The sequence below is a fragment of the Vicugna pacos genome, chromosome 5, assembly GCF_048564905.1.
Source record: "Vicugna pacos chromosome 5, VicPac4, whole genome shotgun sequence".
Lineage (NCBI taxonomy): Eukaryota > Metazoa > Chordata > Mammalia > Artiodactyla > Camelidae > Vicugna > Vicugna pacos.
Window position 1 is genome coordinate 9,415,084 of NC_132991.1, and position 16,265 is coordinate 9,431,348.

The 16,265-nt window shown below is 50.7% G+C and overlaps 1 protein-coding gene across 1 annotated transcript in view; it reads left to right on the plus strand.

Moving 5' to 3' along the window:
* SCTR (secretin receptor) overlaps positions 1 to 16,265 on the plus strand; it is a 70,014-nt gene that overhangs the window by 34,010 nt on the left and 19,739 nt on the right. The window contains exons 3-7 of the mRNA XM_072960837.1: positions 1,022 to 1,129; positions 7,671 to 7,774; positions 10,845 to 10,942; positions 12,196 to 12,328; positions 14,429 to 14,582. Coding sequence (XP_072816938.1) covers positions 1,022 to 1,129; positions 7,671 to 7,774; positions 10,845 to 10,942; positions 12,196 to 12,328; positions 14,429 to 14,582 — 597 coding nt within the window. The remainder of the gene's footprint in view (positions 1 to 1,021; positions 1,130 to 7,670; positions 7,775 to 10,844; positions 10,943 to 12,195; positions 12,329 to 14,428; positions 14,583 to 16,265) is intronic.

The window sequence follows — 16,265 nt, forward strand, 5'->3', positions numbered from 1 at the left end:
CAGATACCCCAGGAGGCTGTGCTTGGACAATGCCTAATTTTGCATTGAAGATGCCCAATAATCTTTTTGATTCATTTCAAAGCCTTTCAGTTGCCAGAAGTGGGCAATGGGTCTGGCTCTGAGCTTCCTAGCAGCCAAAGCAAAGAGCGAACAGCCTCAAGATGCAGTGTCTACTAGGACAGATACATACTAGCTGTTCAGCTCCGGGTTGCACTGAGACTGGGTTCTCCCTCAGTGAGGGGCCTCATCAAGGGAACCCTGTGGGTGGAAAACAGCGTCCTCGACGATATTGCTGCTACAGATGCAGCAGATCCTGGCGAAGCTGCTCTCATAGGGCGGGGCAGTGGTTCTCAAAGAGTGGTCCCAGACCAGCCACACCAGTCTCACCTGGGAACTTCTTAGACATGCAAACTCTCAGGCTCCAGGAGACTCTGGGGGTGGGGCCCAGCTATCTGTGTTTTAACAAGCCTCTGGGTGATTCTGATACAAGCTGAAGTTTGAGAATCATGGGACAAGTTTCTCAACCTTGCCATCACAATAGAACTGTCTGGAAAGCTTTATACCATATCATGCCTGAGCCCCACCTAAGACCAATTACATCAGGATCCCTGGAAGCAGGGCCCCGTTATGTATGTTTTTGACACTCCTCAGAGGGTTGTACTGAACAACCAGGATGGAGGTCCACTGCCATCGAGTGGTTTAATGCAAGCAGAGGCTAAGAGATATCCCGTCTTCTGCTCTAGACAAACCCAGACCTGTACTTACGAGAGAGGCCTGTAAGAGATGATGTAGGCTCATTTCTTCCTTCCTCCCTTTATGTTTTCAACACTGAGCACTTACTATGCAGACAGCAGAGGCCAGGGCCCCAGTGATGGAAGGGCACATTGGACACCCTTGGTTCCCGGTCTTAAGGAGTCAGTACCTAGTGGGAACATCCAGACCAGGGTGCAGGGGATAGTGCTAGGGTGCTGGGGGAGGTTCGTGCTCCGTCCCTGACTGACGCCGCTGCTCTTCTTGGCAGGCTGCGAGGGGCTCTGGGACAACATGAGCTGCTGGCCCTCCGCCGCGCTGGGAGAGACGGTGGAAGTGGAGTGCCCACGATTCCTCTGGATGCTTGTGGGCAGAAACGGTAACCACTCAGCCTGAGGGTCCGGGCTGAGAGACTGTGGGGCAGCCCCTGGGTGGGGCTCGATCTGGAGGCCTGAGGCCAAGGAAACTTCTCTGGGGACAAGTAGTGAGTGGAGTGATGGGGGTGGTCCTTGTTGGGGATTGGAAGCCTTGGTTGGGGTGGTGCAGGGTAGGCTCAGTTCTCAGGGTCCCAAGCAAGGGGGCAGAGGGCAAGGTATCAGGGACGTGATAAAGGAGGCTGAGCGTGCTGCTCTCTGCCCACACCCCCATTTAAGGGCTCCCCTCCTTCTTTTTATGTTTCTGCCCCCTTAGTGATATAGGAAAAAATGGAGGGCATGAGAGGATGTCCATATCCCAGGCATCTGTTGATTCCCTGGGATGTGCCCCATCAAGTGAGGGTCCTTGGCTTTGCCCAGGAAAGAATTCAAGAGTGAGCCACGGTTGAGTAAAAGTAGATTTATTCAGAGAGATTCATACTCCGTAGGCAGAGTGGAGGTCACCTCAGAAGGCCAGACAGCGTGAGCCCGATGTGTGGGGTTGTTAGTTTTTAGGGGCTTGGTAATTTCAGATGCTAACAAGTGGGAAGATTATTCCAACTAGTTTGGGGAAGGGGCTGGGATTCCCAGGAATTGAGCCACTGTCCACTTTTTGACCTTTTATGGTCAGCCTCGGAGCTGTCATGTTGCCTGTGGGAGTGTCATTTAGTATGCTAATATATTACAATGAGCGTATAATGAAGCTCAAGGTCTCCTGGAAGTCAAATCTCTTGCCATCTTGGACCGCAAGGCCTACTGGGAGTTGACTCTTCCACCGTCTTGGTGCTAACTGCTGTGTCATTCCTTGAATGGCTGTGCCCTGCCCCCTTCCCTCCTGTCTCCTTAGCACTCAGGGCGTCTGCTTTACCCCCTGCGTCTCTGTCCGGCTCTGCCAGGCCCTGCTGATAATCTGTGCCCTCCCTGGAAGCGCTTGGCCTCCTGGGGGATCTCTTGACTAAGCCAAACTGCAGTTTACAAGGATTTCCTTAATTTCAGGCAAGGAAGTGAAGAAGTTGTCTCAGACTGGGGATACTCAGGGACAAACTGGCTAAAGCCCCGTCATGTGCCAGCCACTTTTCTATACACGGGCTCATTTAGTCATCACAAAACCCCTGTAAACCACAGACTTCGTCCCTTCCCTTGATCTGGTAAAGCATACTAACAATAGGGACTAAGAGGGGTCAGCAGTCCGCCTCAGGTTCACAGCTGACGGATGGAGAAACCGGGGACTTACACCCAGATTTCTCTTCAAAACTAGTGCTCTGTCCTCGGGGCTATGGTCAAGGTGGGTCTACGGCCCGGCGGTGGGGGTGATTCTGTTGGAGGCCAGGTAGTTGCCTGGCCTTTGGCCCCTGCCCTCAGTGTAGTCATTTTTAGTCCAAAGCCTGGCCTGGCTGGCTGCCCCTCTGCCCTCATCCATGCAGGACAAGAAAAGCTGCCTGATGAGGCCCTTACCAAGAACAAACTCCCTGGGAGGAAGAGTATAGCTCAAGTGGTAGAGTGCATGCTCGGCATGCATGAGGTCCTGGGTTCAATCCCCAGTACCTCTAGAGTAAATAAATAAATAAACCTGATTACCTTCCCCTACAAAAATAAAGTCCCAAACAGGAGTCTCTTCTCCATGTAGTTACTCTGCATCCAGCACATCTCTGCTCATGCTTTCAACACCCAGCTTCCCTTCTGACTGGCAAGGGGCCCTTGGCCCAGAGGATCACACGAGGGAGATTTCAAAGGATCAGGTCTGAAAGTGATACCACTTCTGTCCATGTTGACTGTTCCATAGCCCAGTCACATGGTGACACCTCCCTGCAAGGGACATGGGAAAATGTGGTCCAGCTCGGTGCCAGTCTCTGCCTCAGGGCCAAAGTTACTCATTGTCTCTGGGTCTCAATTTCCTCATCTGTAAAATGGGGAGAATAAAGAATACCAGTCCAGTAAAGCCATGCTTGGGAATCAATTTTAAGTATCTTCCTTTGTCCCTTCTCTCCCTCCTCCCGCAAATCCCTTCGCATACACACAAACACCAGCAAACTTATCAACAGCCTATATCTCCTGGCATGACCTTCCATGTCTTTCTCTGGGGTCTGTGGAGCCCAGGACACAGGAGATGAAGCCAGGCACGGTTGACCTGGAGCAACATGCTGGTCAGTGAAAGGCTAGGACCAGACCCTTGTCTCCGGCTCCCCGTCCAGTGCTCCTCCCTGGCTGACCAAGTCCTCTTGTTGGAGGGACTTGAAGTTCCTCCTTTCCCTTCGCAACCTTCTCAGAGCCACAGTGCCTGTGTCTCCCCCATCACCATCCCCCCACCATCGCCCTTCCACAAAGGGACAGGCAGAGCCATGCTCATAGCCACATCACTCCGTAATCAATTGCTTGAACCCTTGCCTTGACTAGAAGCCCACTATCTCCTTCTAGAGGCTCTCCAACCCTTTAGCTGCTTAAGACCCAACCGGGAGCTAGCCAGGGGTGCAGGTCCAGGTCTGCACGTTGTGAGGAAGGGAACTGGGGTCCTGACTATGGCTGCTGCAGTTTCTTCTTCCTGCCACATGGTGTCGCTGTGGAGATGCAGGATCCGTGTGCCTGCGCGTCCATCCTGAGGCAGGGCTCTCTATGCACAGGATGGGGGTGGGGGTGGTCATCTCAACCTGGGGGACCACTGTGCTCATACCCAGCCCCACGACCAGGGCCTTGGCCCGCCCAGGAGCATAGATGAAGGCCACTCCAGCCTCAATTACTCACCAAGAATGGTCCTTTCCATCACCTTCCCTCCCCAAAGATCCATCTCGGGTCTGATTAGATTCCTGCCCCTTGGTCCCCTCTCAGGAAGGAAGGCTCCTCAGTGATGTCCCACAGGACTCCCCACCTCAACCCAGGGAGGAGCGCCCAGTGAGGACGAGCTGGTGTTCTGGACCCTTTCTTCCTTCTGAAAGAAGAAAAACAAATTAGTCCTTTCTCAGGGTACAGACTGTATGAGCCCAGACAGGATGGGTGTCCGCGTGACTGGAGAAACTGCAGGCTGGGTTCTGCCCCCAGATACTTGTCTGTTTGTGCTGAAAATGTTCCCTCTAGGATGCATTCCTTTGATTCTTAAAAGGGCACTTATCTTTCAGAGTTTTTTTTTTTTTAATTAAAAAACACACTTTCCGAGCAAGATCAGGCCTTGGTTTTCTTTCCCTTCTGTCTTAGTGGGGATTGGAGCCTTGATGCAGTAGAGGTTCCTAACCTGATTGGGGTCCTGGAGGCTTTTGAAGATCAGATAAAAGCTTTGGCCTGGCTCTTACCCAAACCACATGCAGGTACACACACAAAAATTCTGATTGTGCCTTTGGGGGCCTTTGACATGTTCACTGACCTGAACCTAGGTCAGGACTCTTCATCTATTAGGAATTAAACCCAGTGGAAGTGGGTTGGAGGGGGCTCCAGAGAGAGCCCACCCCTTGTCTCCTTCGCAGTTCAGCTGCGAGCCCTGTCAACAAAGGGCCCTGCCTTGTTCTCCACTCTGGGCACCTGGCCTGGGTCACATGCAGCATCTGTCTTGGGAATTCTGCTGGGTTAGTGAAGTGCAGGCCCCAAGACAGGCAGCCCAGCCTCCAGGGACACACTGTCCGATAACTGCTTCTGGATTCCAGGAAGTTTGTGTGGTTTTAATTCAGTTTCTCATCCACCAGCCTGAATATGACCCCCATTCTTTCCTGTCTGACAATGTAGCTCCATTGATTTAACTATAGAATCTTCCACCCATCTCCTAAATTCCAAGAATCCACCCCTCCTCCCCCAATCCCAGTCTATTTTAGAAAAGCCAAATGCAGAAGGGAAGTAGCCCTGTGGCGCCCGCTCTGTGTCTGGCACCAGCCTGGGTGATTTCCGTGGGGTATTGTGTTTCTTGCCCAGTCCTGCAGCTTGGGTGGTTATTGCCATTTGACACAGAGAAGCCATGCACCTAAGGTCACACAGCAACCAAGAGGCAGTGCTGGGTTTCCAGCTCAGATGGAGCTGGTTCTAAACCTGTGCTCCAGGCCACATGAGCCGTCATAGACCTGGCATGACTAGAGCCCAAAGGCCACGATCTCCTGCCTGAGCTGCCCCTGGGACCGCAGGGAGAAGGCCAGGCAGGAAGACGGTACAGTGATGGGACACGCCCCGGTGGGGCACTTGCCCAATTCTGGGCCTTGGTTTTTCCGTCTGTAAAATAGGCCAGCAGCATCTCCTTCAATTAGATCAGAATCTGGTGGTTCCGGAAATGCCACCATATTTCTCCAGCTCAGTGGAACCCATTTGATCCTAAACCCTGAGAGCCAGTGGCCCAGACCCTGGGGCTTGTCAGATCAAGAGGAACATGCCAGGCCTAGCTAGGGGGGACTAATGGGCCCTGGACAGAATACTAATTAGAGCAAAAGGGGTGGCACTGCTCCTAGCTACGGGGCTGGGATCAGCGCCCTGCACCCGCAGCATCCACATAGCCCGACCCGGGGACTGGAGCCAGCACTCCTCTGCAGCCCAGAGCAGAGGGCACAGCTGGGCCGGTCAGTGCAGGCAGGGAAGCCCCTCCTGATGGCTTTCCAAGTCTTTCTTCTTGGCTGGCAGCTCCTCTCCCCTGTCTTTGCGCTTCTGCTCTCAAAGTTTCTTGTGGACAAGCTCTCCCCCCTTCTGTCATAGAAGAGGTTAGAGTGGGTTCTTCATCTCCCATCCTCTGCTTTCCTAGTCAGCCAGCCAGTCTGCAAATGTTTGAGGAGGCACAGCTTATCCGGGCAAGCCCTGGGGAACCCTCGGGGCTCATCATCAGCTGGGGAGACAGGGGAGCCATTGTCACTATGGAGTGAGGGGCCAGGGCGCAGCCTTGTGCTGGAGGTGTGAGTGGTGAGCCAGTTACCTGGTGGTTTGTAACGCAGAGAAACCAGAGGTAGAGCCTCGTCATCACGGCTTCTGTGAGGGGTGGCTGCCTGGCAGGTTTTAGCTTGGTGCCACCTGCTGGTTTTCAGATGCTGGGGAGCAGAGCATGAAGTTAGGTCTAAGATAGAACTTTTTGAGGGCTTAGTGGTAGAGCATGTGCTTAACATGTGCAAAATCCTGGGTTCAGTCCCAGGACCTCCATTTAAGAAATTTTTTTAATCAATAAAATACATATTAAAATTTTTTTTTAAAAAATAGAACTTCTTAGTGCAGGAGTAGGACCAGGAGCCAGGAGAAAGTAGAAAAGTTCATTATCTTACCAGAATCTTACCCAGGCCAGATTCTCTGGGGGACCCACGCAATGAATGGCTCCAGCCCCTGGGAGCAAGGAAAGCAGGAGCAAGGAAGGGGATTAGCGCGTCGTGTGCAGGCCTGAGCCCGGGGTTCAAATCCCATATCCCCCACTTACTGCAGTGCAATCTTGAGCAAGGTCTTGAACTCCTTTGTGCCTCAGTTTCCCCAACTAACAAGTGGGTGCAGTACTTACACGTTAGAAGAGATTTTGCCTATAAAAGGAACAGTGCCGACCTCACAGTCTTGTTTGGATTTAATGAGTTAAGACATATCATACGCTTAGCCCGGTGCCTGGCATGTGGTCATTACCATGTTCTGTTAGAGTAGACAGTGACATTTTATAACTGAGTAACTACACAATCATTTGTGTGAGATCCACATTTTTTTGGTTAGGGATGTGTCATCAGAGTCACTCTGGACTGATATTCTTAAGCATTCCATCCAGTCTCTCTAATCATATGTGACACCGCAACCCCTTGAAAAAGTAACAGTGTCCTCCTAGCTTGAAGGTGCTATTCTTTGGCGAGCACCCAGGTGGTCGGGGAGCAGCCCCCTGCTTCGGGAAAACCCTCAAAAAGCCTGAAGTGGCATCTCAGCCAGTGGGGGTGGAGGGTGGGGAGTGGAGTTTGGAGCCGGGGAGGGAAGGGTGAGGGCTGGGGACGGGCGGGGGTGAAGCGGATTACAGAGGCACAGAGTCTAAGATCCCTGAGTGCAGCTGGGCCCCGGGTGGGAGCAGTGATGCTGGAAGTTCTGCTGGGTCCTGTCGAGAGGAGTTTTGGGGAGTGCTGGGTACTGTGGCCTGTGTCAGTCTCCTCCCTGGTGGAGCCTGGTACCGGGCACAGCGGGACGTGGGGCGTGGGGGTGTGGAGGAGGCAGTCGGGGCCAGGAGGGAGGCAGGCAGTGCTTGGAGGCTGGCAACGGGTATTCATTCAGGGTCGGCCTGGTTTGTAAGTCGAGGAATCGGGGCTCCGCAGGTCTGTCTTTCTCTTTCACACATGCACACACACGCACACACATCCTGGGTCTTTGCGCCTCTAGGGCCATCCATTTATGTACCTCTCCCACCACTTTTTCTGACTCTTACAAATCTTTCAGGGATCAGCTGGGCCAGTTGGGAGTTGATGGTGTGGTTCTGAGAAAGGTGGCTGGGGAGAGAGTGACAGAAGGAAGCTCTGGCTGCCCCCAAGTCGTGGCGAGGCACCCGGAGTCCCAGCCATCTGTCTGCTCCCCACTGCTCACCCGAAAGTCGCTTGGCCCCTGCAGGTTCCATGTTTCGAAACTGCACACAGCGCGGCTGGTCGGAAACCTTCCCCAGACCTGACCTGGCCTGTGGGGTGAATGTGAACGACTCTTCCAATGAGAAGCGGGTAAGCCTGCCTACGCCTCCCTGTGGGATAGGGGCCTCCCTGCGAGGTGGGGGCCTCCCTGTGGGGTAGGGGCCTCGCTATGGGGTGGGGACATCCCTGCGGGTGGGGGCCTGCAGGGCAGGAGCGTCTGGGGGAGGACAAAGCGGAGCCAGCCCAGGGCTGAGGTCAGGCAACCTGGGGGCTGTGCCCCTCACCTCCACACCTCCCCTGCTCTCTGGGGTGGCTGGGCCTACTTCCCTGCCCTCTGTCAGCCCAGAGATGACGGTCCTGAGGGCCGTGGCACAGTGAGAGATGCCACGTGCCACTGTGACTCTAGGGGTCAGGTGGGCATGAAACCCAAAGAGTGGTGACTGGGGCTAAATGCTTGGAGCCAAGCTGGTGTGTCTGAACTTGCCCTGTGACCTTGATGGGAGTGAGGAGGACTTAACCTCTCTGTGCCTCAGTTTCTTCATCAGGGAAATGGAGTTAATGATAGCTCTCACCTCACAGGCTTGTCGAGAGAACCGGGGTTAACTCACAGGGCTGCTGAGAGGGGTCCCTGGCCGCCACATGTGCTCATAAATGTTCCTCTCAGAGGAGCCTTGGGTGGGCCTAGTTTGAGAGAGGACGCTGTGAGCTGGGGGCTGAACGTCTTCAGGTGCCTCCAGCGGCCTCCCTGAAGGTGCCATCAGTTTCAGAGAACCCTTCCCACCTCGCTTTTCCTGGCTGATTCATTCACATCCTTCAAGACTCCACTCCCACTCATCAGATCCAGAAAGCCTGTTTTCCCATCTCGCTTAATACCCTTTGTTGGCTTCCAACTATCACCTACCATGTTATAGTCAATCACCGGCACATGCCATGCGCATCCACCTCCCCAGCTAAACTATGAGCTCCTCAGTGGCCTTCATTCACTCAGCAAACATCTAACCAGCAACAACGGTGGGCCAGGCGTGGGTCTAGGTGCATGGAGGCAGCGCTGAGAAATCAAAAAGAGTCTTATTCATTTCCGGGCCTCCAGGGCCCAGCACCGCGCCTGGCACCTGCAAAGGGCCAGATACCTGTTTGTTGGACGGAACGTCTACGTCAGGCCAGCTGCTTGATGCACGACTATGCCGAATCCTCAGAAGGACTCATTGTAAGGACATTATTTTCTCCATTTTGCAGAAGAGGAAACTGAGGCTTGGAGGCGAGGAATGTGTTTAGAAAGGAGCAGAGAAAAAAGAAAAGAAAAAAGAAAGTAGCAGAGGCAGGATTCAAACCGAGTCTGGTGCCCTGTCCTCTGCCTTCTGCTGCTGCCCCACTAAGGCGCGAGTCCCCAGGGGAGATGCTCTTTCAGCAGCTCCATAGGCTAAACTTCCCAGTGGGAAAACGGGAGGAAAAGCTTCCTGGTCCCTTGGAGGATGGGGTGGGAGCATGTTAGAGAAGCATGGAGGGGACACAGAAGAATTCAGGGAGACAGGATAAAGTTGGGAGGAACATCGTAGCCGCTTTAGAATTGTTTCTCAGGGTTCTCTCGCTATAGCCAGTTGGTCTTGTTCTTCACGAAGGAGACTGACTGGGGGACCAAAGCGGAGGATGGAGTCTCTTCTCTCCAGGGGCTTTTCATCCAATTTGGGAAGACACATGAGGTCTTAGTTCTGAGGCGAGTAATTTAATAATGGGCCCCAACAAGGAAGCATATGGCCTTGGAGGGCTGGTGGATGGGCTCTGACCTCTGTAGATTCCCGTTTCTATCACTGACCTATATAAAGACTGGAGGCTTATGGGCATCACATTCGTAAAATCCACTAAGATTAAGAGGACCAGTTTGTATAATGAGTGGCAGGTTCGAAAGGATGCTTTAGGCTGCAAATGACAGAAATTTCCAACCAGCTTCATAAACTAACGTGGTTCACATAACGAGGCGGTGCAGAGCAGGGGCGTCAGGACTCTAATGAAGCAGCCCCGCCAAGCCACCAAGGACCAGGCTCTTCCTGTCTCTCCTCCTGCTACCCCGGTGGCTTCTTCCCAAGGCTGGCACTCTTTCGTTTTAAGATGACTGCCATTGGTGACTGTTGCTGCAGACATCCCCAAGCCTGCTTGTCCAGGAGAAAGGACAGCCTGACTTCCGGTGCCTTTTGCACTCTTAAGAATTATTGAAGACCCCAAAGAGCTTTTGTCTTTGTGAGTTATATCTATCAAAACCACACAAAAGGACTGCTCGCTTAGGCTAGTCAGCTGGGAAAGAACAGAGCTCAGGGCCTTAACTGTGATATTAGTGGCCAGTTGAAACTGTAAAATGCCAAAAGAAGGAGCAGAAACTTAACAAAGATAAACGCAGAGCTCTGAACCTAACTCAGAAAATTAATTGTCCAAAAATAGTAAAAAAAAAATAAAAAAAGAGAGAGACCTATGGTGGCTTCAGCTTATGTTAGAAAAAAAAAATCCCTAAGATTGGAAGGGTTTCCAGACCATGTGATTTGCTGGTCCCTAAGTGCTGGTCCACAGACTGGCACAAACTTTGTCTTTGATTCTGAGAATTGAATCATCCTTTCTTATTGTTGAAATGTCTATTTTTTTTCCCCTTTAGTCAGATGATGGTGAAAATGTGTAAGTCTAAAACTATTCAAAAATGAAAAGTTTATTTTTAAAATAATGCTGGAGTTTAGATACAAGACAAATTCAATTTATTTTAAGTGGCTCCAGAAACGGAAAAGGGGCCAATAAGTACAATTGAAAAGTAGTCAGATTTTAGATTTACACAAGGGAAAAAAAGTCTAATACTTTACACTGCTGTGTTCTGACTGACTTCCTCAAAAAGCAGTGAGCACCTCACCCCTGAATGTATTCAAGTAAAGGACTGAATTCAGGGTGATAGCAAGGGGCCCTATACATGGGGTAGAAGTTTGAATTGGCATCAGATCCCCCAGATCTTTTCCCAAGCCAAGATGTCATGAGTCTTTGAATTTTGTGACCTTGGGGTATGAACAGAAGAGTGGTCAGAGTTGAAGGGGTTCAGGCCGCCTGTAGCAGGTACACCTGAGGCAGAAAAGGGCAGATCCAGCCAGGTGGACGGGTGGGGCTGACACACGCCTGTCTCTCTCTGCAGTACCAGTTCCTGCTGAAGCTGAAGGTCATGTACACCGTGGGCTACAGCTTCTCCCTGGTGATGCTCCTGGTTGCCCTCAGCATCCTCTGTGCTTTCCGGTGAGAACTCGCTGCCAGCTCTCCATCTTCCCAGCCTTCCCCAGGCACAGCCTTTGGGTCTCTTCATTGCTGAGACCAGAGAGAGGAAGGTCTGCGTGGGCCACTTTGTCTCCTCTTGATCTAAAGCTTACCAGTGGCAAAGCACTGAAGAATTTGCGACCTTGTTCATTCCTTTATTCATTCAACATTAACTGTACATCACTAAAAACTTACTGCACCAGTTGCTTTACATGCATTATTTTTTTAATTTATTTTATGAATGGAGGTGCTGGGGACTGAACCCAGGACCTTGTGCATGCTAAGCATGCGCTCTGCCACTGAGCTATACCCTCCCCCTACATATATTATTTCTAATTTTCACACAGTGCTGTATCATTATCCCCATTTTTAAGGTGTATTAGTCAGACTCTTGGTCCAAAAAAAAAAACAAAACCCAGAAATCTACCTTAAAAGAGCTTAAGAAAAACAAAGGTGACCTGACGCACACACTTGACAAGTTCAGGGGCATCTGGTGTTAGGCGTGGCTGGACCTATACGTTCAAAGGTATCAGTGAACTAGATCTGTCTCCTGCCATTTCTTTGCCCTGCATTGGCCTCATCCTCGGGCAGGCTTTCTGCCGGAGTGGCAGAGACAATTACCAGCAGCTACTGGGGTCCGTTCTACCAACTCAGCTACACCTGAGCGAGGAGACCCTCTTCTCCATTAGTTGCAATGAAAATCCTGGGGGAGTTCTTATAGGCCAGGCTTGGGACACGTGCTCAACCCTAAGCCAGTCACTGCAGCCGGGTATGGAGAGCTCTGATTGGTCAAGTCTGTCCTGAAGGTGGTTGGGGTGGGTGGAGTCAGCCCCACCCAGAGCAGTAATGTGTTCCCCCTAAGAAAGTCTGGTTGCGTAGCTGAAAAGTGACAGAAGCTGAGTCCGATTTTTCACTACAGCCTGTGTTCCTTCTGGGCCACTTGTCCCCCCTCCTACTCCGTTCTAAACCATTCTGGGAGCTGGAGATGGTGGTCAGGGCAGAATATAATCTCTCTTCTGTAACCCCAGCTTTTTTGTTGTTTTCAATTGCAGCATGAGTGGGAGTAGCCTGGGCACCTGGGGCCTGGGTTCCCACTCAGGTTCTGCTAACAGAGAGATACAGGGAGATGTCATGTCAGGACCTGGGTTTCCGCGGGACACAGGGAGAGGGGCGGACCTGGCTGCGCCCCAGCCTCTCGGCTTTGGCCCCCACAGTCCTGCACTCTCTCCCTCCAGGAGGCTCCACTGCACGCGCAACTACATCCACATGCACCTGTTTGTGTCCTTCATCCTGCGCGCCCTGTCCAACTTCATCAAGGACGCCGTGCTCTTCTCCTCCGACGATGTTGCCCACTGCGATGCCCACAGGGTAACATGCCCATGGGGCCCAGGGTGTGACCAGGCCTGCCTGCCTTCCCCGCCTGACTTCGGGGAGAGTGGTAGCCAGGATGTCCTCCCCTCAAGTCCCTGCTGAGGCTCCACTTAATGCCTAGACTAAAGTGGCCAGCGCTGGGGCTGGGCCAGGAGGTATCAGGGTGTCCCACGTCCCCATGCACAGTTTCTGGGACCCCTATGAAAGCAGTTTGTTGTGAAGCCCGTGGGGGTGCTGTTCATCTCCTAGTGTCCGGGAATGGATTAGCCACTCTGGGAGTTAGACACATAGCAAGGCTCCTCCTTTCCCTACTCCTGCCAAGTCCCAAATGTAGACAGATGGCCAAGTCTAGAGAGGGTTGGGATTGGTTGTAGAAAGGAAAAGGTGGCCATATGCTTGCATGTCTGCATGCACAGATCTGCGGGAAAACAATCATATTCTGTTAAATCTAACCCTCTTCTTTTGAATGCTCAGATGAGTCAATTTGTTGCACTACCAGTTTGTCTCAGTTGAGATCCCTTTTGCTGTGCATTACAGAAAACTGTACATCAGTGGCTTAAACAGATGGGGGTTGTTTCCCACAGAAGCGACCCACAGCTGGGTAATCCAGAAGTGGCACAGTGGCCCCATGATGGCACAATGGACACAGTCCTTTTCCCTTTTTGCTCTGCTATTCTTGATCCCGTGCTTTACACTGCATGTTAGCAAGATGGCTGCTGCAACCCCAGGGCTCACATCCACATTCCAGGTGAAAAGGAGGAAAGTCAAGGTTAAACATTTCTTCCCATTTGGGAAAGGAGGCTCTCCCACCAAGACTACATCTACATCTCATTGGCTGGAACTGTGTCAAGTGACCACTGCAAAGGAAGGTGGAAGATTGAGTTTGTTTTTTGCTATCATCATCTCCATAGCGGAGGCAAGCAAGGGGGAAAGGGACTGGAGGTTGAGATTTGTTTAGTCAACCTGCCTGCCACTTCCCAACACTCACATCTGTAATTGCTCACGGATCTGTTAAGTTTGTAGTGTTTATAGTCTTTCCTGTGTGTGTGTGCACATGTGTGTGTTTTCTGACTCAAACTGAGAGGTCCCTCAAGAGGGCCCATGTGTCTCAGGGAGATTGACAGGATGAAAGGAGATTACCAGAGTGGGAGTCAGAGGACTTAAATTCAGGCCCCACCCCATCACTGACCAGCAGTGCAGAAGCCCAGCAGTGCCCAGCAGGAAATATTTTCAGATTCTACTAAACAGCAGACTCACAAGCCAACTATGGGCCACACCTGGACTGGGAGGCCACAGGGTGGGAACCACAGATGGCCAGCAGGGCGGTGCTGGGCGCTTCTCTGTAGACATGACCTTGTGGCATTCTGGCAGCAGCCCTAGGGCCATCCCAGGAGCTGTCCACTCTTCAGGGGACAGCTGAGTGAAAGGAAAGACCCTCCTAGCAAGGGTATGGGAGCCAGGCTAGCAAAGAAACCACATGCCCCACAATCCCACAGGCATAGCTTCCAGGTACCTACCAGGGACGTGCCTGTGACAAGAGTCACAGAATCAGGTGAGGCCAACGCTGTGGCATGCCCATCAGGCATTTAGAGGTCTCCGGTCCAGACGCAGGGCACCAGTCAGGGGCCGTGTTTACTATAATCCGTGTTGCCCTCTACATAGTTGCCACATCCCTTCTTCATCTGATTCCAGGAAAACTAAACCTGGAAGGGATTTTGTTAACCTGCTGCTCAGAAACCCCCTTCCCTCTCTAGGTCTCAGTTTCCTCATCTGGAAAACGCCCTCACTTGCTGTTGGGAACTGAGCAGTGTCTGACAGTTTTATAAGTGGCAGCCAGTCCCAGAATTCGAATGCAGGCCCCTGCTGCCGTGTGCAAGAGCCCCTTGGCCATCTTGACTCAACCTGCTGGCCTATGGATTCCCACTTTCTAGAGAATTCTGTGAGCCTGGTCTTCTGATGGTGGGAGACCAGAGGGGATGGCCATGAGCCCCAGAGTCTCGCTCTGTGGCCTGGACACTGGCCCCTACTGTATCCCGCCACTGGCGGAGGGAAGCCCACAGCTGCCAGCCTGGGGCTTAGCTGCCTCTCCTTGTCCAGGTGGGCTGTCAGCTGGTCATGGTCTTCTTCCAGTACTGCATCCTGGCCAACTACTCCTGGCTGCTGGTGGAAGGCCTCTACCTTCACACCCTCCTTGTCATCTCCTTCTCCTCGGAGAGGAAGTGCCTCCAGGGATTTGTCGCCCTCGGATGGGGTACGTTTCTCCATGGGTGTGGTGGCTGCAGGGTATGTGGGAAAGGGCACTGAGACAAGATTTGGATTCTAGTGCCAGCTCTACACTCGGTTAAGTTAGTTAACTTGTGAAATCCTATACAAGTTGCTTGGTGTTTAACCCTCTGGCCTCGGTTTTACTTGTCTGTCAAATGGGAAGTGACAGCTAAAACTTTGCCCCAATTTCTGGTGTCCAAAGCCTTTTACCATTTGATACCCCCCAATACTTGTTGCTTCATCTGCCTTAGACATTCCATTCATATGTCTTCATTCCTGCTTCCTTTCTCTTTTTTTAATTGAAGTATAGTTGATTTACAATGTTGTGTTAGTTTCTCGTGTACAGCATAGTGATTCAGTCATATATATAAATATATTCTTTTTCATATTGTTTTCCATTATAGGTTATTACAAAACCATTGAATATACCCTGTGCTATACAGTGGGACCTTGTTGTTTTTCTATTTTGTATACACTAGTTTATATCTGCTAATCCCAAACTGCTAATTTATCCCTCTCCCCACCCTTTCCCCTTAGATAACCATACGTTTGTTTTCTATGTCTGTGAATCTATTTCTGTTTTATAAATAAGTTTACTTGTATCATATTTTAGATTTCACATATAAATGATATTATACGGTATTTGTCTTTTTCTTTCTGACTTACTTTACTTAATATGATAATCTCTAGATCCATCCATGCTGCTGCAAATGGCAATATTTCATTCTTCTTTATGGCTGAATCGTATTCTACTGTATACATATACCACAACTTCTTTATCCAGTCATCTGATGATGGAAATTTAGGTTGCTTCCATGTTTGGCTGCTGTAAATAGTGCTGCTATGAACATTTGGTGTGCATGTATCTTTTCAAATTAGGGTTTTTCTCTAGATATATGCCCAGGACTGGGATTTCTGGATCATATGATAGGTCTATTTTTAGTTTTTTAAGGAACTTCCATACTGTTTTCTATCGTGGCTGCACCAAATTACATTCCCACCAACAGTATAGGACAGAAACCTTTTCTCCACACCCTCTCCAGCATTTATCGTTTGTGGACTTTTGAATGATGATCATTCTGACCTGTGTAGGGTGATGCCTCACTGTAGCTTTGATTTGCATTTCTCAAATAATTAATGATGTTAAGCATCTTTTCATGTGCCATATTGGGCATCTGTGTATCTTCACTGGAGAAATGTCTTTTTAGGCCTTCTTCTCACTTTTGGATTGGGTTGTTTGGGTTTTTTTTGTTATTGAGTTGTGTAAGTTGTTTGTATATTCTGGAAATTAAGCCCTTGTCAGTCTCATCATTTGCAAATAGTTTCTCCCATTCCGTAGGTTGTCTTCTTGTTTTGTTTATGGTTTCCTTTAAAAGCTGTGCGAAAGCTTTTAAGTTTAATTAGGTCCCTTGCTTCATTTCTGAATCAGTTAGGGTGCTTTTGACTGTAGGTATCAGAAAACCTGGCTTAGATAGGCTTTAAACATAAAAGCAGTTAATTGGTTCAATTATAACTGACAAGTCCAGGGAGCACCAGCTTCAGGTGAGGCTGGATCTAGCAGCTCAACATTTCCTTTTGTCTTTCTACTTTGCTTAACATTAGGCTGTTGCTCCCAGTGTAACTGCCAGCAGCTTCTGAGCTGCTTACTGGCTTCACTGTTATGTCTAAT